Source organism: Caenorhabditis elegans, chromosome IV (genome assembly GCF_000002985.6).
Source record: "Caenorhabditis elegans chromosome IV".
NCBI lineage: Eukaryota > Metazoa > Nematoda > Chromadorea > Rhabditida > Rhabditidae > Caenorhabditis > Caenorhabditis elegans.
The window spans coordinates 8,953,050-8,975,323 of NC_003282.8; the positions used below are offsets into that span (position 1 = coordinate 8,953,050).

The window sequence follows — 22,274 nt, forward strand, 5'->3', positions numbered from 1 at the left end:
GATAAGCCCTTTATTTTAAAAGATATTTTATGAAAGTTACTGAAAATGCCAGTCTGTTTCATATAATGACGCATAGAAAACGTCATTCATTTTACATAAAATTGAGAGTTCAAATCGAAACAATATTCCTTTTAAAATTGCAATTGATTGAATCATTTGGAATTTGCAGAGAAAGTTTTAAACTCCAATTAAAAATAGTGGCTGGTATTCAGCGATTACTTCCAGAAATGAAAACTCTAGACTAAATCCACTAAAACTAAACCACTCCAAAGAACACTTCAAAACATTAGACCCCATTTTGTGAATTAGTTTTATTCCAAATCCCTTTTCTCCTTATGTTCATTACATTATTATTCCTAACCATGTCTAGTCAATTTGTTTTTCCTTTTTGTTTTTCTTGTAATTTATTATTATTGTATTACTCATTTTCCTATTACGGCAATATAGTTTTTGTTTTACCTTTCACTAAAACTTACTGACTGATCGTCGTTTTCTCTTTGTTTTTCAAGAGCACTTTCTCGTATAAATCTTTCAAATTTGTATTCAACTCGTTTTTCCACGTCATAATCAAAACTTGTTGCAGACATTGAACAATCGAAAGCCAATTGGCGATTCGAACAAGATCACATTTCCTTTTTTTACTTCGTCGGACGCTAATCGAATTATGACCACCGTGACCACCAGCAACATGTCGACTTTTCTCTTTGCGTCTTAATTTGTCGTAAGATTTTAGTTTCAGAATGTTTCAAAGTTTCATTTCTGAAAAAGGTAGTTTGCATTAAAGTTTTGTATAGTATCAATATTGACATCCAGCTGATGAAAATTTAACAAAACTGAAATCTTTTTAGATGCTAATTTCAATCGAAAAAAAATATTAAACCATTCTTTAAAAAAAATTTGAATCAGTATTTTCCTATTTCGTTTTGAATTCGCCCAGAGACGCTGGGCTTTTCGGTTCCTCCCGGCTCGCCTTGCTCGCGCCCTACAGGCAACCCTGTGTGCACATTATTACACATTATTTAGCTTTCAGACATTCAGTTTTGTGCTTGCTCTTCGTGAACAGTAAAAAATATGTTATGTGCCATTTTTTTGGAACCTAAACTACTGATTATATTTTTGTTCCTTTTTGAATTATCTGTCATAATCTAAAAGTGCAGATTTAAATCCGATGTTTGACCAAATAAATGTATATATCCGTTTTGAATCAAAAAACTACTTCAAATTTCGCAATTCACCCACATTTCTATCAATTCTCGTGAATTTTCTGGTCATCATCATTCATCATTTTTACACGAATTAGTCGGGAATGCGCGAACCTCTTAAACCTTTCGGTCAATTTTCAGTCAATTTGCCGTTTTTTCTGTGTTGCGTCTTGACGTCAAAAACCAGTTTCTTGTGTTCAACGAGTGGTGCATGAACATGCAAATAAATTGAAAAAGAGTGTGAGAGAGTGAATGAGATGAAGAGGATTAGAATGGTCTTGCACGAGACGCCTACAAGTTCTCATCACGAGAAATGTATTCGTTCCGAGTTTCAGTATTAAAGTTTTATGATTTTTTTGGTCTGAAAACTTTTGTAAATCAAGTTTTTGTATGGTCTCCTTATGAGTAATTCTATTTTTAGTAACAAATATTTACTTAATCCACTGTTCCTTTCATGATCACTGAGATGTTTTTCGTTTAAGTATTCACTGGTTCTTTTATGTTGAATTGAGTAGATTTTGAAGAACTTTAAGAGATTAATCATTTCTTGCTTTGAAAATGACATTTTCAGAATTCTGATTTCAAATGCAATTGGTTTAGGAACATTTTTTTTCATTGTCTTTCTTTACTCTAAAAATGCAGGATTCCAAAACTAAAACAATTTTTAATATTCAGGTTATTGAAGGTGTAAAAAGTAGGAATTTTCTTGAAATACACTCAAAATTGGGAAAACAAATCCAAATATAGGACTCTAAATTGTTCAGATTCTTCAGAATTTTCAGGGAAAGTTTTGAAAAATTTCTAAATTTTCGAAACATTTGGACTTTTTGAGAAATTCAGAAAATTGTTTTTTTCAAAACCGTACAATTTTAGAAACATTTTCAAAACATAAAAATTGTGGTTTTTTTTTGCTTTGTTGATTTCCAAAATTATGATAGGTGAAAATTAAGTAACTGCCCGCAGTAAATGACCGTAATTTTTTTGTTGTTGAAAAGTTCTACTATGATTTTTTAATCCCATGGGAATAATTTTAAACATTTTTTCACTGGGCCAACTCCATCTTTAATTAAAAATTACCAACCAATATTTCACACATGACCCAGCCGGACAGTTTTGTCCCATAATTTTTCATCGAATTATATTTCCACCATTTCTGGTTTCCTGAGAATTTTGAATATTTGCGCATCCTTTCATCAGATGCTTGTCCCCTCCACTTCCCACCATTCCGTTTAAAAGGGTAAACATCGTAAATTTCTTGGCAAAATTCTGAATCGTTCCCTTTTCTCTCAATTCTTCAATTGCTTTTCGTTTTACGATAATATATTTCCAGCTGGCTCTCGTGTCCCCAAAAGAGTAATTTTAGGATTTTTCTGAAGATTTTTGATGTTTTTTTGAGAAGAAAAAGAAATAGAAACGAAAACAGTAGAAAAAGAAGACGAAGCAGTCAAACATCAAGCTCTGCTTTCAGATTCTTAAAATTGAACGTTTTGAAATTCGAAGTTTGAGTTCAACCAATTTCTGTAACACTACTTTTTCCAACTTTTTTCCCATGCTTCCATTGAACTTTCTAAAAATTGAAAATTTATCTCATCGCTTATTCTATTCCGACACAATTTTATACTCATTCATTTCTATCTCTTTCGCCTTTCTTTCGTTTTTTCTAATTTTCTTTTCCTTTTTCCACACCATTTTTCATCATCTCCTTTACTTCATTTTGCTCCTTCCGCTCCACTGATTTCTCATGTATTTTCTCATCAATTTCCTGTACATTTTGCTTTTGTTAGTTAGTGTTGACCTAAATGAATAGGCATTGTTCGACAAGAGTACTGTAGAAGTAATAGAGAGCCAATTCCCATAGAGAATAACCATGCTTGGGAGGTGTTATCTTATGCTTCAGATGAATATTTTCAACTCTGAAATCGTGAACAAGAAAACAAAGATTATTTCTGATAAAATGTATTGTGGATGAGTGGGTGTATTGAAGGAATTGACTCATTCGTTGCTTAGCAACTCCCGCTTTTTTTGCTCTTTTCTCTGGAATCTCTCTGCAATCTAGATGTTCTTATTTGCTTCATTATTTCCCGCTATAATGCCTGCATTTTTTTCAAAATTACTAGCCGCCTCTTATTTTTTCTCAATATCATCTTCGATTTAACTTTTAACAATTCTTGAAGTATTACCCTCTCCATTTTTTGTTTGGAATTCATCATATGCTTTTACTCTATAAATATTTTCAGATTCTTCAGACATCTCATGTCGGTAATATTCCACGAGAACCCGGGAACAAGTCTCGGGTCAGTGGTACCCGACACAAATACTTCATTTGAACGAGAATCACAGTTATCAGTGAAAACAAGTCCCGAATGGATTGATGAATTATTTCCAAATGTTTCATTTATTGATTCACCCACACATCAAGTGATTCGAGGATTTTGTAGAGACGTTTTTGTATACAGATTACCTGGCGGATTTCGGTGAGTTTTTAAACATTGCAATAAAAATTAAAAAATAACTAAATTTTAGAATTTTCAATTTTGTAATAAATTTGCATTCTAAATATGAAAATCATTTTCACATTAGTTAAACTGAGTGTGCAAAATGTTTCCATGATTTTGTTGAAACAGTATTTTTTAATTAAATTGTATTCGGTTCTATGACTTGGTTCTATGACTCTATCGCACTTGTCCTTTCAGTTTTTAGAATACTTATTATCCAACGTTTCAGAGTTCGCTACTGGGATGCTGTAATACTTGTACCCAATATCCTGTTTTTACTATTTTTAATTTTGAAATGTGGAAGTGTAATTCGAAAACTGCGAACAGGAAATTCTCCAGTCCTACGTGCATTTACTCTTCTTGTCTACGTGTCAACACTTGTTAACATCATTCGATGTGCATACAGTATGACACTTTCAATGACAGATGGACTTGAACAAACAGTCGATCAAACTTTATGGATTATCATCAAATTCTTTTATTTGACCGCCGAGTTTTGTGCATTGACATTTGGATTGCTTTTCGGCCATTTGGATAATGGAAAATCCATTTTAATTGCATTGCTTGGAACATTACTTGTGTCAATTCCACATACGGCTGTGCAAGTTATCATCGAGATGAAAATTATTGATAATGTAAGATTTTTCGGAAACGAAAAAGTGGAAAGATGGAATAACCTATTTTTCATAATTCTGTTTTTTTTTTTTAATTTATTAAGTGTTAAACAATAATAATATATCCGCACAATTAACTTTTTTCAGTCCTGGCTTCCACTAACCTATTTCGATATCCAATCAGATGGTGGTTTCCTATTCTGGGTCTTCTCATCTGCAGTTCTTGCTCTTGTCTATTTTTTCATAATGTGCCTTCCACTTGTATGCTGTCAGAAATACACGAAACTTCCAAGTAAAGGAAGCTTTTTGATTTATTGTATGATGATGGTTGTGCTCAATGTGCTACAATCCATGGGAGCTGCTCTTATTCTTTTCAAGTCTTCTGATGGACTTTGGTTAGTTCCAGTTTTAAGTTTCAATGAAATTTGGAATTTTCAGCTTTGTCGGAGTTTCAACATATGTATATTTTGTGCTTTACCCTCCAATTATTTACTTCACTTTCTTAAGGAAAAAATTAAAGTGAGTTTCAAAAATTTATTCCCTTAAAAAATATCATATCGAACAATGAAAAATATGTATTTTTAGAACTCCTCCAAACAATACATCTGGACTGTTTATGTACCGAAAACACAAAGACGAACAAGGCTCCGGGGACTTACCAGATTCATATTATCCCCGATTCTCTGGATTAACATCTCCTAGTTATGATGATTTGTTTGATTACGATAGGGATGCAAGATTCACCCATTATGATATCTCAAGAAACGAATATGTTCAGGTAAGGAGAAAATCAGAGCCGTAGTTCTTCTAACAGTCTCCACCTTTAAAAGCTCTAATCTAGGTTGTCTGCCAAGCAGCCTCTAATAAATGCCGAGTGTACAGACTCCGCCCCTTTTTCACGTTTTTTCGCGTTTTTTTTGGCTTGCGAAAAAATGTCCCACTTCGTTTTCATTCACAACTCCTGAACCGTGTGACTTCATGCTCTAATATTTGAAATCCTACTAGAAATATTTTGCCCCACGGTGGAGCAGAAAACGGCACTAAGTTCAGAGCAAAATTGAGGCCAGGGCGGCTTTCCCCAGTTTGAAAAAATTTTTTGTTGCTCTTTTTACCCCCAAAGAAGCATGTTTTAATTGAATTAAAATACGGGTTTTGCTCGGTTTTGTTCCAAATTTCTGTGCAAGATACTACTCAGAGAGACTGATTTTTTGAAAAAAAGTTTGAGTTCATAAGTGCAAATAGAAAAAAGTTGTGATAAAACAAAAGGCCAAAAAATGACATTTTGCCAAAAAAATTTTTTTTCCGAAAAAGTAGTTTTTCGTCTTTATCTCAAGTTCTACTTCATCTTTTTTGATATTTTTTTTGTTTACCCCACGTACAAAAGTACGCTGAACACGATTTTTAACTCAGAATTGGAAAAAAGTTCTATGAGTCGGCCGAGCAAGACGAATAAGTGCCAAATTTTGCACACTTCCCCTTTTTCGCGAATCTACTTTTTCAATCATAACTCGGTCAAGTTCAGTGGGAAAATTTTTCAAGAAAAAAATAATTCAAAAATTTAGTACTGGGGGGAGTGGTTTCCTGGGTCTCCTGAACATTTTTTCCACTAAACTTTTGCGGAATGTATTTTTGATTCATAGTTTTTGATTATGTTTAATGGAAGATGAAGTTTCGTCGCATTAGAAATACTCTGCCAAGAGATATTATTTTTATTAATTTTCAGGCCAAAACTTGTTTTTTCTATACATCTGTCTGTGTACAAGATATAGCCCTCAACTGTACGTCTCCTTTTTGGGAATTTTATGATGAGTACAATGCTGTAATAAAATTTTCAAAAATTAGGTTTTCCGCTGACTTATCAGTGATAAACGGTTTTCGAACGTCTTCCCCAAATAGTAATAATTGAAGAAAGCGGAATCGAAAGACGACTTCCTCCACAAAATTTTCTTCCCTACATCCCAGTTTGAGGTGTCTCCCGCATGCACAGGTAACCCGCGACAAGCGAGCGATGACTTGCATGCAGGCCGCGTGCAAGCGAATGTAGAACCAAAAACACGCGTGTACGCGGCTTATCCCTCGCCTGTATTTCGCTTGTTAGCGGCCCATCGTTCGCCTATTATTGACTTGTCTGTGAGATGGAATCCTCCCAGGATTCGTTCCCCCCGCTTGTAGTTTTCACTTTCTTTTCTTATAATATGACAACAGTAGTTTATTTAAATAAAATTTATTTAAGAAAAATTTCAAAAAATGCAAAAAAATTAGATTTTTTCGGGATTTTCCCTCGATCCGCTGTCGCATTTGTTTGTTCTGTAGATGGATTTCCGTGGCGTTTCCGATTGGCTAATCTGAAATTGAATACATTTTTGTATAAAATTGTGTTTTGTTTGCGAAAAATACAATATGAACTGAAAAGTTAAAGGTGGAGTTAAGAGATTTTGCCATGAATGATAGAAAATGGAATGTAATAATCGAAAAACTGTGAAAATTGGAACGTTTTTTAAATTTTTTTTAAATTTTGCAAAAATAAAAGAAATTTCTGAATTAAATTTGAATTCCCGCCCAATTGAGTGGTTTAGTTTCGAAATTTTTGCGTTTTCTGGCTTAATTCATCAGCTTTTGTTGATTTTTTCTTTTATATTCGATTTCTTCCTTCCGAGTTATCAAGTTTTCTTTACGAAAAAATATGTTTAAAAACTGACAAACGGTATCTAAACCCAATTATTAAGCAAAAAATCAAGAAAACATATAAATTTAGCCAGAAAACGCAAAGATCTCAAATAAAGTTATTTATTTGCGCGAGAATTTAAATTTAATTCATCCGTTTCTTTTATTTTTGTAAAATTGAAAACATTATTCAAGTTTTTTCCAATTATTCAAAATTATATTCAATCTTTATCGTCTATTTTCTATATTTGAAACCAAAATCCCACATCGACTCTACTCCACCCTTAAACTCCACGAAAGTGGAGGTATTTTTGTTTGAACTTTTTTTAAAAATGGATACTTTTAAAAAAATTATGTACCTTGGATCCTTTTCGGAGTATCCACGTCTTTCTTTCGAAAACTTCTCGAATTGTAGTGGTCGTCCATTTGGTCTGCTCCGTCCCAAATGTACATCGACTCATCGATTTGGAGTCCAGGACGTAGTCTTCTGATTGATGCTGAAATTATCTGAATCACATAAGAGAAGCATTATGAAAATTATCGGTTTTTCACATACTTTTTCAAAGAAACATGTATTTCTAAAACGAATTCGTCAATAACCCTCAAATTTTGCTTTTTTTGTGAAAATTTAACTTATCTTTGCTTGATCTTTCCCAGTGGACTTATCGGAAAAGCATTTTTTTATTGAATAAGATTATGGAATAAGAAACTCACTTTAAATAAGAGTCGATTGAACTTTGTTGAAATTCCGTGGATTTTTGTCGATTCGGAGCTGGCATCCGACGCTTCTTGGCACTAATCGCTCAATTTTCTGAAAAGCTAATATTTGTACGGTCACAATTCACATTTAAAACTAAAATATTACCGTTTTTCAAAGAAGTCCTTGAAAACTGAAGCGAATTTCCAATATCGCTGTGTTCATCCATCGTCTCAGCTGCTCGACACGGCGGTCGGTGACTGTTCGGCAATCTTAAATTTTTGAATTATTTTAACATTTATAAGAATTTAAATAACAACAAAGTATAATTTCTTGTGTTAACTTGCGAAAAACAGTTGAAAAATTGAGAAAAAGAACGAACATCCGATTTTCATAACAAAAACTTCGATAATTGCGAAAGAATGACCGAATAGTACGAATTTTATGATAAATATGAGAAAACCAAAAATTATCGACATTTTTTGTCATGAAAATCGCATAAAATACAAGCGAAATTGTTTTAAAACATTGAAAAAAGATGAGAAAACGGAAAAATCGTTTAAAAAAAATGAAAATGTAAACAACGCGCACCCCGTAATTTCGGAGTATCGTTGCCTCTTTGGCAGCCAAGTCGTAGGGTCGATGCTAAAAGATAGTTCTATACTCTATAATAAGGCAACTTGCTCATTAAAATTTACAGAAACAATACATTTTAGTTACTTCCACAATATCGAAGAAGTTTTTGAGAATTTTTTCAAAAAAAATTGTTTTTTCGGTAGAATTTTCAATTATGAAATTCGAATCATAAGGGTCCCCCCTTATGGTTGAAAAAATTTTTCACCTAAAATATTTTTATAGAAAATTTTTCAAAAAGTGTTTATATTTATAGAAAAAGACAAATTTGTTAGTTTCCACAAGTCTGAACATTCATATTACATTTTCAGTTGAACAAACATCTAAATTAGAGTTGATTGAGCATATAACAGTCTTACTTTCAGAGACTTATAACTTGGTTGGCGTTTGAATTAATAAAATGTGGTCAACTAGAGAGTTTTTGACAATAATACAAAGAACATTTTGTCAGTTGGTATCTTTTTGTTATCTTTAGTGATTGTCGAGATGTGAGCCCCAAAAGATGGCCAAAATATTCTAGATCTGTGCTCAACTTTATCTCGGTTCTCGATAGAGATGAAAAAATGATTACAGCTATCAAAATGTTTATTGCTTTAAGCTTAAAAAGGTTGTAGTTGGTGACTTTTTGATATATCGTCTTTTGAAATTGATACAACCGTTTTAAGACAGGAGGTTTTATTGTTCAGAGCTCCAAGGAAAGTCTGTTTCAGTGATCGAGAGCACCGAATTTGTCAAGAAAATGCATAAAACCAACAAAATTGACATATTTCTACAATAACTGATAAATATTTGATAATATTTGAAAAAAAAATTTTTGATTTTTTCGAAAAGAAAGTTCAAAGGGTCTGCTTATATCTCCGTGGAAAAAATTATTATGATTAAGTGATTAACTACAAAGTTGTTTATTTTAATTTAGAGAACAATTTTGCAGTTGACCGTTTGTTGCCAAAAAATTTGTTGGTTGAGATATGAACGGAAAAAGAAGAAGAAAATACAAGCATGAAGGTGCCCAACTTTACACAACTTTATCTCGACCAACAAATTTTTTGACAAAAACCGGTCAACTACAAAGTTGTTTTCTAAATTAGGATAAACAACTTTGTAGTTAATCACTTGATCATGAACATTTTTTCCGCGGAGATATAAGCATCCGAAGTGAATACGTTTTTTGAGCATAGTGGTTCTATTATACCTCAATTTTGGATCTCAAACTTGTTTTTGAACATTCAAATGTAAGAAACATCACATTTTGACGGTTCTATAACATCTGGTCAGTTTTTAGAAAGGTTTCGAAAAAAAATGTTTTTCGATATTTTGAAAAAAAAATGCAAAGGGTCCCCCCTTACAAAATTTTTTTGAAATTTATCCAAAAATTTTTTTTTTCGGAAACTTTTTAAAAACTGACAAGATGTTGTAGAATCGCCAAAATTTGATGTTTCTTTTATTTGAATGCTCTAAAACGGGTTTGAGATCTGAAGTTCAATTTTGTAGTTGATTCTTCTCCCTGAAAAAAATTGGTGATTGAGATAAATTTGTGTTGAGTGCAGCGAGTTTATGCTAGTATTTTCTTCTTCTTTTTCCGTTCATATCTCAACCAACAAATTTTTTGGCAACAAACGGTCAACTGCAAAATTGTTCTCTAAATTAAAATAAACAACTTTGTAGTTAATCACTTAATCATAAAAATTTTTTCCACGGAGATATAAACAGACCCTTTGAACTTTCTTTTCGAAAAAATCAAAAAAATTTTTTTTCAAATATTATCAAATATTTATCAGTTATTGTAGAAATATGTCAATTTTGTTGGTTTTATGCATTTTCTTGACAAATTCGGTGCTCTCGATCACTGAAACAGACTTTCCTTGGAGCTCTGAACAATAAAACCTCCTGTCTTAAAACGGTTGTATCAATTTCAAAAGACGATATATCAAAAAGTCACCAACTACAACCTTTTTAAGCTTAAAGCAATAAACATTTTGATAGTTGTAATCATTTTTTCATCTCTATCGAGAACCGAGATAAAGTTGAGCACAGATCTAGAATATTTTGGCCATCTTTTGGGGCTCACATCTCGACAGTCACTAAAGATAACAAAAATATACCAACTGACAAAATGTTCTTTGTATTATTGTCAACAACTCTTTAGTTGACCACATTTCATTAATTCAAACGCCAACCAAGTTATAAGTCTCTGAACGTAAGACGGTTATATAACATCTTCTCTCAAAATTTATCTAGGGAATGCGTCTGTACATAGTGCTACTCACAATATTTCCATGTGAGTATTGCATAAAATATCTACAACAAAGAATCAAATACATATTCCCAGAAATCCTGTTTTTGGGTCATTAGGATGTAAATGTAAACATTAGAAGAAACATATGAGACGATATGATGTCGTAAAACAATAACGAGAGGAAGGTATTTACAACCTACAGACCCAAAAACATCTCTTATATCTAGAATATATCTGAATTTTGTCTTGTTGTCATAGACATAACCATTCCCAATAAAATATAGACCAAAACGAACTATTTTTCCGAGAATTGTAGACATTTGCCGTTATCGAAAACTAGCCCACTACAAAAATCAAATTAAAAATTTTTCCGAAAAAAATTATTTTCATCAATTTTTCCATTTCAGTGTTAACATTTCACAAGTCAACAACTTTAGTCATCATTCGCATATTATTCGCATGTTTCCGGTCCGTTCAGTTATCGCTCGCTTATTTTTCGCCTATCTGCGCATAAAATTTGCAAGACAAAAATTTCACTCATCGCTCACCTATTCTTCGCCTGTGCGCGGCAGTAAACCTGTCGCTCGCTTATTATTCGTCTGTTAGCGGCCCTTCACCTATTTTTGACCTGTTATTCGCTTATGGCGGCTTACCTGTGTGGCCCAGTGGTTAGTGCGTATGACTGCAGAAATTTTGGTAGTTGGTTCAATTCTACCAAGTGATAAATTTTTTTGTTTTTTGTGAGTAATCGGGATTCGAATAGAAATACTCGATTTTATACAAAATATGGGTACGTCTCCCCTAATATAAAGCCTCTTCAAACTTCAATCAATCAAAACTCAGCTTTAACTGATTCATCGGGTGCATCTGTTTTTGGTCAAACCGAACTCAAAAATTAAGAAGACTCCCATTGACCTACTGAAATTTTCACAAACCCTCTAACAGGTTCGAGGCGAAGCCGTGAACCTACGCCCGGCAAGGGGACTCGCCTTACACCCCCTACAACTGGCGGGCCCGCAGGGCCCGCTAGTCTCTGAATTAAAAATTTCCAACTGACAAAGGATTTAGTATTTAATTTCATATAGTTAAACAATTTGGGAAATATTTGATCTAAATATTTGATGAATAATCAAAGTTGTTCACTCAGGTGCAAGACTAATAGAAGAATACCGTTTTCTGGATGATCAGTTAAAAACGAAAAATTCAAAATCAACTGGCCCTAATTTCAAACAAGTTTTTATAATTTACTTTATTTTAAATTTCAGAATCCTCACTACAACACATATTCAACTCCACTTATAATGACATCAGTGGAGACTGCCGAATCTACAGTAACCACAAGAACTGGATCAGATGATTATGCTCATCACAGAGATTCAATGCTCTCCGAACCATCAACAGGAACAACAACTCGTCATTTAAAAGGACTTGGACCACAAGGTTCACTTGTTTTCGAAGATGATCCATCATCACTGACAAGCCTTCGAATGTAGATTTTTCCTTTTTCTTTTTCAATTTATTATGCGTTCACAGAAACTGGTATTTCTCTTTGAATGCACAATATTTTCCCCATTTCATGTACTTCATTTTCTACAATCAATCTTGATTTTCCATATTCCCCAAGTTTTTAATTTCCTCCCGGTCATTTCTCATTCTCACATCCTTTGGGTCTCATTACGAAAAAAACACCGATAATTGTCAAAAAGATTATCACTTGGATCATATTGACTCCTCTCGTTCATTGTCTATTAATGTGACCGGTTACCTGTATTTGTACATAGAATAGGCACTTTCAACCAATCATTTGATTACTTGTATTACTTTCAGATCACACAGCTTTTATCTTGTTTTTATTCAGGCTTTTCAAGTGGAAAAGTTCTCGAATTATTTTTATTTTATGTACGGTTTTACGAACGTTTTGAATAAAATATTGTTGAAACGATGAAACAATTCAAGAGTAATTACCGAAATTGCATGCTTCATCTTGCCCGCGTATTTCTCCGATAAATGAGTAATTTCTTCATTTTTAAAAAGTTTAGGAAAAAAAATCCTAAACTTTTTAAAAATGAAGAAATTACTCATTTATCGGAGAAATACGCGGGCAAGATGAAGCATGTCTAATTTTTAATTTTTCATAAAGTTAGTACAAACGGTGAAAGTTAGTAATGAAAGTTAAAACTAATCTTTAAAAAATGCCCGTTTCCGACAACTTTTATTGCTTACGAGTCCTCGTGGTAACGTTTGGGAATTCATCTCGCGCCCTTTTGGAATTTTGGAAAGTTTTCGGTCAACCCATTTCCTGAAGTAGAAATAAACTACCTGGAAGCTCTCAATAAATTAATGTTCTGTTTTATGGGTTTTCTGGAGAAACAACGCCCCTTTTCTCCCATGAACATGGGAAATTAGCTACAACCAATATAAATTATAAAAACTCCGTTCCCATTCAGACACAACATACCGTTAACAAAAATCCCGTGATCATCAATAATTTTCTAGATGTTTTAGATTTAAATTTAAAAAGATCACGTGGTTTAAACTTATTATGTATCAAGCGGAAGCCTCGTGGAAATTTAAAAAAATCAATTTTTTGAATCATTTCTATTCAGAAGACTCCCGCAAAATGGACGAAAAGGGAAAAGCAAAAGTGAGTCAAGAATATTATGATGTGCTCTCCCATATTTAATATTTCCAGAGATTCGTGAGCAAATCTAGACAATCTAGGCATAAACATGGAAGTTCTGTAGTTGTGAGTTTAATTTGCACAAATAAAAATGTTCACAGTTTAAATAAACTTCGAAATATAGAAGTCGAAAGCAAAGTCAGTATCTCGAAAAATGAGAAGGACCAAACAACCAGTAGTGCAACCTGTAGTGCAAAAAGCTGCGGTATTATCCCCTCCAGATAAAAAAGAGAAAGAAAATAAAAAGGACGAAAAGAAAGATGAAAAAAAGGAAGAAAAAAAGGAAGAGAAAAAGGAAGAAAAAGGAGAAGGAGAAAAGAAAGACGAGAAAAAAGATTCGAGTGCGCCATTGAAGAAACTGTCAGAAGAGAAAAAGAAAAGTTCTCGAGCAAGAGGAAAAGAGAATATGGGTCCAGGATCAGATAGTGATTTAGATGGAGATTTAGGAATGAAAAAGAGTAACAGTGAGTTACTCTATCGATTTTTAGTTTTCAATCTAATGATTTCAGTTGTACTACCAAATCAAAAGGGAAAGCCCCAGAAAGTATCAATCAAAACTCGTGACGTAGATCAGAAGGAAATGGAAAAACTTTTGAAAAAATTGAAAGAAAACAAATCTCAATCGATAAAAGCTACATCCCCTCTTGACGATAAATCCAAAATGTTTATGGATCGAATTGTTAAAAAGCCGTATCTTTCTAAATACACCACTAAAGAGAAACTGACTCTTTTAACTGATGATGGAACAGTTGATGACATATTCAAAGAATCAAAAGTTAAAAAAGACAACTCAGCAACAATTGTTCCTGTGGAAGACTCGTATGATTATGTGCCAAAATTGTCGGTTGTAGAGAAGATGTCGGATCAGAATATCTACATAAAGGGAGAGACTGATTATGTCCCATTTTGGGCAGCATATGTTGAACCAAATGAAGATGATACCGTAAGTTATTTTTTGAGTGTGATGTTGCAAAAACCACATTTTTCTGAACAATTTGAGTACCGTGTGACTTCATAAAATAACTGGTGAAATTTTCAGAAAGACGTGGAACCGCCCATATCAGTTGGAAGTGATCATGTCGAATCATTTCATGAAGGGAAACTTACACTCAAAACTATCAAATCCGCGAAACTGGTGCTTGACGAATATCAGCCATCTTGTCTTTTCATGAAACTTGACGAAAAGTTCTTTCATCCACATCTCGTTTTTTCAAATACCGTTCGTTCACTTATTAATGTGCAAGGACCGGCTATGGAGAAATTGCAACCGATAAAATCTAGCTCAAAAAATGAAGATGACGAGGGAGAAAGGGAAGAGGCAACTCAATTAGAAGGAAATAATGTAACAATGGCCGAAAATATTTCTAGAATTTTTAGTTACGAGGTAGCCGATTTCATTCTCCTGGTATGAATCTATGTTTTATTTTTTCAGAGATCCCGTCCAATTCTTTCTGCTCGAGAAGCAAAAGAACGTAATCAGACATTGCATGTATCTTCTCCAAAATCGATTTCTCAAAAGCCACCAACAACAAACGTCGAGATGGAAGATGAAGTATTCGATTGATTTCCATATTTTAGAACTGTTTTATTTATTTTCAAGATTAGTATCACTGATAAATCACTTTTAAAAATACTTTGTTTTTTTTATTAGCACTGCCAAACCTGACTGAACAGTTCCAGTTCGTCCGGTTTTCTCTCAGATTTTGAAACGCAAATAAAAAAATTAAAAAAGGTTATCGGACGGAAATCGGACGTCTTGTGCGCTGAAATATGATAAGATATATCAATAAAATGCATGACTAATTGTTTTTAATTAAAATATTTTGGTATATGGATGAGTTAATTATTTTTGTTAAAGGTGCCTTTAAAAACACTATTTACAACTGTTCAAACCTGAAAAACACAATGAATACTTACTTTAGTCCGGTACTCTGCATTGCCAAGGCAGTTTTGTCATGTGAAACCAGAATAAATTACTGACTTTGCACGGACATTTTGTTTAAAAACAGTTTTTGTTTTATTGGAATTTTTACTGTTTCGTTGAATTATATTTTAAAAAACACACATTTATAAATTGGAGGAGATAATATCTAGGATATGTCAGGTACGGATAATTTTTGTTTAATGTTTCACTATTTAGTTTAAACATTTTAATGTTATGGTAATTCTGTAACTTTTAGATTGTCTATATTTTAGGGTCATGGCGTTTGGATATTACTGTAATGGTGTTATATCAAATAACACTAATCTTCTCAGCTCAGCTGATATTTGTAATTTTTCTAGACTTTATGCCTTCCACGTATTGTACAGATGGTAAGAATAGCTGATTTTAAAAATTTTAAATGAATTTTTCAGACAATTTTTGCTACAAACTACAAAGTAAATGCTTGATGGATTATGACCATAATGCTCAGAATTTATGTCCGGTCAATATGACCGAGAATGCAGTTTGTTTGAAAAAAACTTTACTCATAAAAATCTAATTTTACAGAGCAAGTGCATTGCTGATCACAGTAGATTGTTTTTTCGAAGTGCACAATTTGAATATCAACAAGATTGTACAGGCCTAAATGGGTGATTTTCAATTTTCATTCAAATTCATCAAAATATATTTGGTTTCTGGTTGAGATTTCAATTGTGAAAATCTGAAATCCTCTTTTTTGAATTAAAAAAAAACTTTAATTATAACAATTTTTAATGTATACATAGATTTTCTCTCTCCACCGCTACATTTATTGGAACTTTACTTGGAAACATTGCACTTGGATTCCTGGCAGATAAATATGGCCGTCGAACAATTTATCTATCATCTCTACTTTTTGGAATTCCATGTGTTGTTCTGTCAGCTGCAATCACAAACATATATTCATTTTACATATTTCGTATTTTAATTGGAATTTCTGTGTCTGGAACGCTTACTGTTGGATGGACGTATGCCACAGAAATGATATCACCTAATCGAAGATTAAGAATTTTGGCATTTTCCAATTGGGTAACTTATGTGATACTTTCAATAGAGTTTTCAATTTTCGCGCTATAAAAACAATTTTGACAATTTTTAAAGAAGTTAAACAATTAAAAATTTTTGGTGCTTCTCTACCTTTAAAAGACGTGTTTTAATCAGTGAAAATTATTTCAATTGTAAATTATTTTAGCCAAACGCTCGAATGATTCAAGTTGGCCTTGCATACATATCTCAAGAATGGAAGACTGCAACTTATATTTGTGCAGCAGTTTCATGTTTATCTCTTCCAATCCTTATTTATCTCCCAGAAAGTCCAATTTGGTTGGATCAAAAACAAAAATACAAAAATGCATCAAAAGCCAGAAAACGTTTGCGAAAAATTGGAAAGTTTTATTCAAACGAACACAGTACTGTCGTAGCAAATAGAAAGTTCACGCCAACGAGAATTCTGAAAGATCCGAAGCTCCGAAACAGTTTCTTTATGATTATTTTTATGTAATTAACTTTGAATGATAGTAGGTAATATGTTTTTTCAGGTATTTCTATGTTGGGTTAGCAGTTTATATCACAGATTTAAATGGAGCAGATATGACAAAAAACTTATATTTGGGACAGTTTTTGTCCGGTTTAGTACTCTCAATCGCTCAATTTGTAAGTTTATTTAATCATTTATTCTTTATGATCCCATTTTTTCAGATAATTGGTATGACAGAGCCATATTTAACAGGATTAGGCCGCCGAGTTCTCTTTCTTATCGCTCAATTTATTGCTATGCTGTGTTACATTTGTATTTTGATATGTCTTTATTTAAATTGGAAGGGCTCATTCTTATATCTTTCTGCCTATACATTAGCTTATGCTACTCAATCTCTTTGTCTGGAAGCTGCATATCTTTCTCTTGTGGAACTTATGCCAACTGATGTTAGAGCCACTGCAGGATCAACTGCCAACATTTGTATGAAAATTGGAACTATTTTGGCAACCTTAACGGTAAATTAATTATATTCATTTCACGGAGATGTGAGCAGAAAAGTTTTAGAAGCCGTTGAAGTTTGCATATGAACCATCACTATTCTTCATTAATTTGTCAATATGTACGATTGGAATGATTCTTGTGTTTTTCAAGTTAGAGGTATACAGTTTTAAATGTTCTAGAACTACAAAAAACTAAATAGTCGACTTCTTGAAAACTGTAAATAATACTTTTCAGGAATCACGAGAAGCTGATATGAAAATGATTGGACAAACGAATGATAACATAGCTTCAGCTCACAATGAAGAAGAAATGCCAAACCAGACAATACAATTAAAAAATTATTCAAATAATTAATTCTTTGACAGCGAAATTGAGTAATAGGCGAACTTTATTATAAGTCTTACACCCCCATAGCTCCATTTGCATGTCTCATCGCTGTCTTTAAGTTAAACTTTTTTTTTGAAAAAATCATTTCAATCATTCAAAATACGTGTCAAGGCGTCTCTTCTTTTAAATATTTTAAAAGTCAACTAATTTGTGATAAACTCAAAGAGAATCGAGATATGAGCTGTCAAAGTAGATCAACTTGAAAAAAGAAGTTGGTGCATACCAGTTGTACTTTTTGTGAAGTTTACTACTAGTTAATATAAAAAAATAAAAATTGACATAGATTTATTAAAATTATCACAGTTCGAATCGATCACAGTTCAAGATCATTAAAATATTCTATTCGGTACTACACTCTAAACTCAATTAATCCGTTTTGTGTTTCTTAATGAGATTCTCGTCGACCGGCGACACAACCATAAATGATATTGCTAAAAGAGATCCAACAATTCCAAGAAGAGTCAGTGATTGGAATCCATAGTTTTGGAGAAGATAACCAGCAAAAAGTGGAGAGAAAGTACGAACAAGAGAGTTTAAAGATGTGGCCGTGCCCAGTACGATTCCCTGAAATGTTGAATTACCTCATTTGAAACACTGTGAATAATGAGTGGAACTGAACTAAAAGAAAACTCCTAACCTGTTCAGATTCATCAACTAAAGCTGTGAGAAGACTATCTGCACATGTTGCAACTACACTCATTCCAAGAGAAACAAATGGCATTATAACAAGAAGCATCCAGAAATTGAAAAAGACAAATGTGAATAAAGTGTAGCCAATAACCTGGAAATAATCATACATAAACTTTGAATCTTTAGCACAACTTTAAAGTAAATGTAACTTACAAAACTCAACGATCCGATTATTAAAAGTGTTTGCTCATCAAATTTTTTTCTAAGCCAAATGACTCCGAATCCATTAGAGAACATAATAAATACACCCATCATCATCTGCATTATTTGATTTTCTGTATTGGTAGCATTGAATTTCTCAATGATGTATAACTGTAAAAACGCTAGAGTTTAAATTGTGAAATTAACAATTTGAAACTCACATTCAGTACTGCAATTATCATAATGAAAGGAACAACTCCACCATTTTTCTTAATCATAACATTTGCTACTCCAGGCTTTTGAAGAATGCGAACAACATTTGTAATGTTTATTTGAGGTGGTGGACCATTTGCATTGTCCGTTGAGATTTCATGCTGGAAAATTTTTAAAGCTTATAATTTCTAGATATGAAAACTGGTGGATATATCATATATTTTGAAGGTGGAGTATTGGTCGTGGAAGCCTGATTACATATAAAATCGTGTAGATTTTTCAAAAACTTTCAGTCATTGTGTTGGTAAATTTCCAAATTAAAAAAAAAAACTTTTTAGAAATATCAATTACTGCTGCAGGTCTGAACCCCATAGTACATGAATGCAGATTATTAGAATATAGCAATCGAAGAAAAAATTTTTGGTCGACTTCTAGAATTCGATACTTCACTTTTAACAATAGCGTGTGTTTTGCAACTAACCTCATATGATTTTTTCTCAATACACGTTTCCAAAACTAATGATGGAAGAGCACAAAGTGCAGCAGAAACCAGAAGTGGAGCAAGATCTCCTCCAAGTTTTGTGGCAGCAATTGAGAATATTGGTACAAAGATGAAACCTATTCCAAATGTAAGTCCCATTCTCCCAAATGCACTTGTTCTCTCTTTTCCGGGTGTTGTAAGTGCTGATAAAAGAGTTTGATGGGCTTGCTGTCCATGCATAAAAACTACGGGAATACGAGATAGTAGAAGAGAATAATAATCCTGAAATTTGACTATTATTTATCTTAAGCCTAAGATATCTTGAAAGAAAATTCAGAAAATCGAGGATAGACTTTACATTAGGACTGGAATTCCTGGGATTTTGCCTTAAATGGCTCCAAATTATGTGTCATTTTAAAATTTATCAATTCAAGAAAATTTACATTAGTTTCGAAAAAGCCAACAATTGGGCGGGACATGCTCATGTCTGTAGGGGACAAATAGTTGGCTCTAATATTTCTAGATTTGTTTGATTTTTCTTTGTTGAATATGATATACTAGGGTATTTTGGAGCAATTCATAAAAAAACCGCACAAGTATTTTTCAATTTTGGAAAAGGTTCAAGTTTTAGATTTTTCACTAAAACAACTTTTTTGATATTTTTGAAAACTGAAGATAATATTAAATACGTCATAATGAAGCACACTCAAATTTAACTGCAGAAATTTTGGAGTTTTTATTTTCAACTTAACGCGAAGTCGTGTCTAATAGTAAGAATCCAAAAAGTTTGAGTAACTTACAAATGAAAAATAAAGTGCTAAACCAGAACAAAGAGTAGACAGATAGCATAAATGAAGTGCATATCGAATACCAAACTTTTGAATCACATATCCAAAAAGGGGACCACCAATCATTTGAAAAACTCCGAATATTGTTTGAATGTACCCTGAATTTCACTTTAAATTTCTTACAATTCAAAAAAAGTTTTTCTTTTAAGTGTTTTCATATTCGACTTACCAAAATCCGCATCGGAAAGTTGTAGATGTTTAACTAAATATGGCGTAGCAGAAAATTGCAGGAAAAATGTAACATTATAGAAAATAGTAAGTAAGTATGTAAAAGCAATAGGCCGAGAAACTTCGAAAGATCCTATTTTTATAGTATTTGGCAACAACGCCGTCATCTTCTGAGTTCTGAAATTCGGAAAAAATTGCACTTCGTCTGAAACTAAGTTTTAACTATAGAGAGGAACTGATTGATAGCGAGACTACTCTCCAATGGGGAAAAGAAGTGAACTATGTGTTTGATTATCAGTCCTTTTAATGTTGTTTTTGTGGTTTGTACCCTTTTCCTATCACAAATATGATCAGTTGCAATAAGAAAAAAACACAATTTTTTCTGGTTTTTCAATAGGTTTATAGCGGTTGATATAATGTTATAGAATTGTGAAATTATAGCGATGAAAACTTCGGTATGCTTACATTCGATTTTTGGAATTTTCAGTGAAGAAATACCAATGTCTAATTCAAAATTCAGATTTAAATTGGGTTTGCATTCGCTTTAAAAATCCAACGATGGAAATATGGAAGAGAAATCAATTGGGGAATCCTAGTCCGCGCGGCCGTGTAGTCCTCTTGGACCAGCGGCACTTCGATACATTTTTTTCTGTTTTCTCCATTTTCGGCGCACACTCTCGTGAAAATAAGCGTGACCTGCTTTGTTTACACTTTTTTGAATCATTTTTTATTAGAATATCGTAAATTTGTAACAAAATGCTAGATAAATACCCAAAAACTAGTAATTTTCAAGCATTTTCCTCTTATGATTTTTCTCTCGTGTATTACATTTCTGTTCACTCGCTGCATATTTCCGATAATTTCTATAAAAGTACATCATTATTACGAAAAGAAGACATCATTCTTTGCTTCAGGAAGCGAACAAGCTGCTCAATCACGCTGAAAAGCACAAAACGCTCTTTTCTCCATTTTTCTCTCCGCGTTTTTTTCCGTTTTCGTTTCAATTCCATTTTCCTCGCAGGCATTCCCCAAAAACATGTCACACATTTGAGATCCCAATTCATTTTGGCAGAAACCCGGATAATCCCCCTTTGTTTGGGTGCTTTCTCATTTCTGGGCACTTTCTTTTCTAATTTTGGACGAAGAAACAAAACAAGAAAAGATTTACATTTCCTTTCTCCCGTTTGTCTCCGTTTTTTTCTTTTTCTTTATGCTATCAAAAGCTCTCATTAGTAAAAAGAGAAAGATTTTATCGAGGAAACAGAAATGTGAGAGTTTTGAAATCGAGAAGTACACCAATTTTCGCATAGATTCTGCTTTCTTCCTTAAAATTCGTTGAAGCTAATAAGAAAAATCCTAAAGTCTATTCTGAGAAGATATATAATTTTAAAGTGTTTATTATTTAGATAGATCGGAAATATTAAGTGTTCACAACAAAAAATCACCGAGGTTCCCACAGCTGACTCTTCTTTTTTGCATATTTTTTCATTTTCTCTTTTTTCCATTTCCCCTCCAAACAATAATCATCACATTTCCGTGCTTTCCACCACTTTCTCTTTTGAAGCGTTCTTCTCCAAGTTGTCCGGTTGATAGATTGCTGATAGACTGATGACAAATCGACACAACCTACCAACCGGCTGATTTTTTTTGAAAAGAAGAAGCAGACAATTTTTTTCTGCTTTTGGAAGGTCTGGTTGTTCAACAGCAGTTTAAGTTTGGAATACTGCTGATTGTTTCAAAGTTTGTTTTTTTAACACCTGCAATTTCTAGCAATATAAACGAAGAAACGTATTCCTTCTGATAGATTTTTGTACTTTATAGCATTATGCAGATATTTATGAGCCAATATTATATTGAACATTAAAAATTTTCCCGACAAAATCAGTTTCGATGACGTAGTCTGACGTGTGTAACAGAAGAACCAGAAAAGACACGTGGAGCTCTTCGAAGGTCATATGAAACTATTGTAGGTGCTGGGATATAGGGTCACCTGATTGTAAGCTCTTCTCGAAATCAGACACGACACGTTTCTTTTTTTTCAATATCTATGATATCTCTAATCTCTCTTCTCTTTTATCTGTTTTCTATCTCTCTACTAGAGGATCACTCTCGTAGTAACAACAAGAAAACATAATTCCCCATCTTAGAAACGTGTGCTCCGTTGTCAAGTCGCATATGTCACAG

General features: G+C 33.0%; 4 protein-coding genes and 3 non-coding genes across 8 annotated transcripts; 3 read left to right on the plus strand and 4 right to left on the minus strand.

Moving 5' to 3' along the window:
- Nucleotides 1–1,328: 1,328 nt before the first annotated feature.
- Nucleotides 1,329–1,444, minus strand: D1046.15. The gene has a single exon (NR_056339.1). It is a non-coding gene; the product is annotated as an Unclassified non-coding RNA D1046.15 (non-coding RNA).
- A 1,995-nt stretch (nt 1,445–3,439) lies between these two features.
- Nucleotides 3,440–12,485, plus strand: tpra-1 (Transmembrane protein adipocyte-associated 1 homolog; the record flags this gene model as incomplete). 2 transcript variants are annotated; one of them, NM_001268428.2, is made up of 6 exons in its annotated part: nt 3,440–3,676; nt 3,927–4,332; nt 4,459–4,706; nt 4,750–4,830; nt 4,897–5,089; nt 11,807–12,485. In NM_001268428.2, 6 exons carry the CDS (start codon nt 3,456–3,458, stop codon nt 12,032–12,034), a joined length of 1,377 nt encoding a protein of 458 aa, NP_001255357.1. The 2 variants fall into 2 exon arrangements, with proteins under 2 accessions (NP_001255357.1, NP_001255358.1); NM_001268429.3 differs by lacking the exons at nt 3,440–3,676; nt 3,927–4,332; nt 4,459–4,706; nt 4,750–4,830; nt 4,897–5,089 and having other exon boundaries at nt 11,843–12,034.
- Nucleotides 6,521–7,906, minus strand: anr-8. Its single transcript, NR_101940.2, has 4 exons — nt 7,841–7,906; nt 7,690–7,786; nt 7,335–7,472; nt 6,521–6,656 (listed from the first exon to the last, which is right to left on the minus strand).
- Nucleotides 12,486–13,133: 648 nt separating the features above from the next.
- Nucleotides 13,134–14,949, plus strand: C53B4.2 (DUF4776 domain-containing protein). Its single transcript, NM_069154.5, has 6 exons — nt 13,134–13,185; nt 13,234–13,287; nt 13,346–13,685; nt 13,731–14,164; nt 14,261–14,605; nt 14,654–14,949. Exons 1-6 carry the CDS (start codon nt 13,162–13,164, stop codon nt 14,783–14,785), a joined length of 1,329 nt encoding a protein of 442 aa, NP_501555.4. The 5' UTR covers nt 13,134–13,161; the 3' UTR covers nt 14,786–14,949.
- Nucleotides 14,950–15,240: 291 nt separating this feature from the next.
- On the plus strand, nt 15,241–17,516 carry suex-2 (Major facilitator superfamily (MFS) profile domain-containing protein; the record flags this gene model as incomplete). The annotated part of the gene is made up of 10 exons (NM_069155.3): nt 15,241–15,325; nt 15,418–15,534; nt 15,577–15,668; nt 15,713–15,795; nt 15,931–16,213; nt 16,377–16,681; nt 16,723–16,837; nt 16,883–17,176; nt 17,226–17,318; nt 17,397–17,516. Exons 1-10 carry the CDS (start codon nt 15,319–15,321, stop codon nt 17,514–17,516), a joined length of 1,509 nt encoding a protein of 502 aa, NP_501556.2. The 5' UTR covers nt 15,241–15,318.
- A 303-nt stretch (nt 17,517–17,819) lies between these two features.
- On the minus strand, nt 17,820–20,267 carry C53B4.3 (Major facilitator superfamily (MFS) profile domain-containing protein). Its single transcript, NM_069156.5, has 7 exons — nt 20,092–20,267; nt 19,875–20,020; nt 19,075–19,356; nt 18,602–18,754; nt 18,393–18,551; nt 18,187–18,330; nt 17,820–18,113 (listed from the first exon to the last, which is right to left on the minus strand). The coding sequence occupies exons 1-7, from the start codon at nt 20,255–20,257 to the stop codon at nt 17,916–17,918; spliced, it is 1,248 nt and encodes a 415-aa protein (NP_501557.2). The 5' UTR covers nt 20,258–20,267; the 3' UTR covers nt 17,820–17,915.
- Nucleotides 19,993–20,013, minus strand: 21ur-13444. The gene has a single exon (NR_056340.1).
- Nucleotides 20,268–22,274: the final 2,007 nt, after the last annotated feature.

Excerpts from the sequence above, each read along its gene's own strand:
- C53B4.3 (NM_069156.5), bottom strand. The coding sequence starts at position 20,257 with ATGACGGCGTTGTTGCCAAATACTATAAAAATAGGATCTTTCGAAGTT. Across the intron at positions 20,021-20,091 it reads ACTTTCCGATGCGGATTTTG|GGTACATTCAAACAATATTC; the intron begins GTAAGTCGAATA and ends AGTGAAATTCAG. Across the intron at positions 18,331-18,392 it reads TAATCGGATCGTTGAGTTTT|GTTATTGGCTACACTTTATT; the intron begins GTAAGTTACATT and ends GATTATTTCCAG.
- C53B4.2 (NM_069154.5), top strand. The coding sequence starts at position 13,162 with ATGGACGAAAAGGGAAAAGCAAAA. Across the intron at positions 13,186-13,233 it reads ACGAAAAGGGAAAAGCAAAA|AGATTCGTGAGCAAATCTAG; the intron begins GTGAGTCAAGAA and ends TAATATTTCCAG. Across the intron at positions 13,686-13,730 it reads AGGAATGAAAAAGAGTAACA|TTGTACTACCAAATCAAAAG; the intron begins GTGAGTTACTCT and ends TAATGATTTCAG.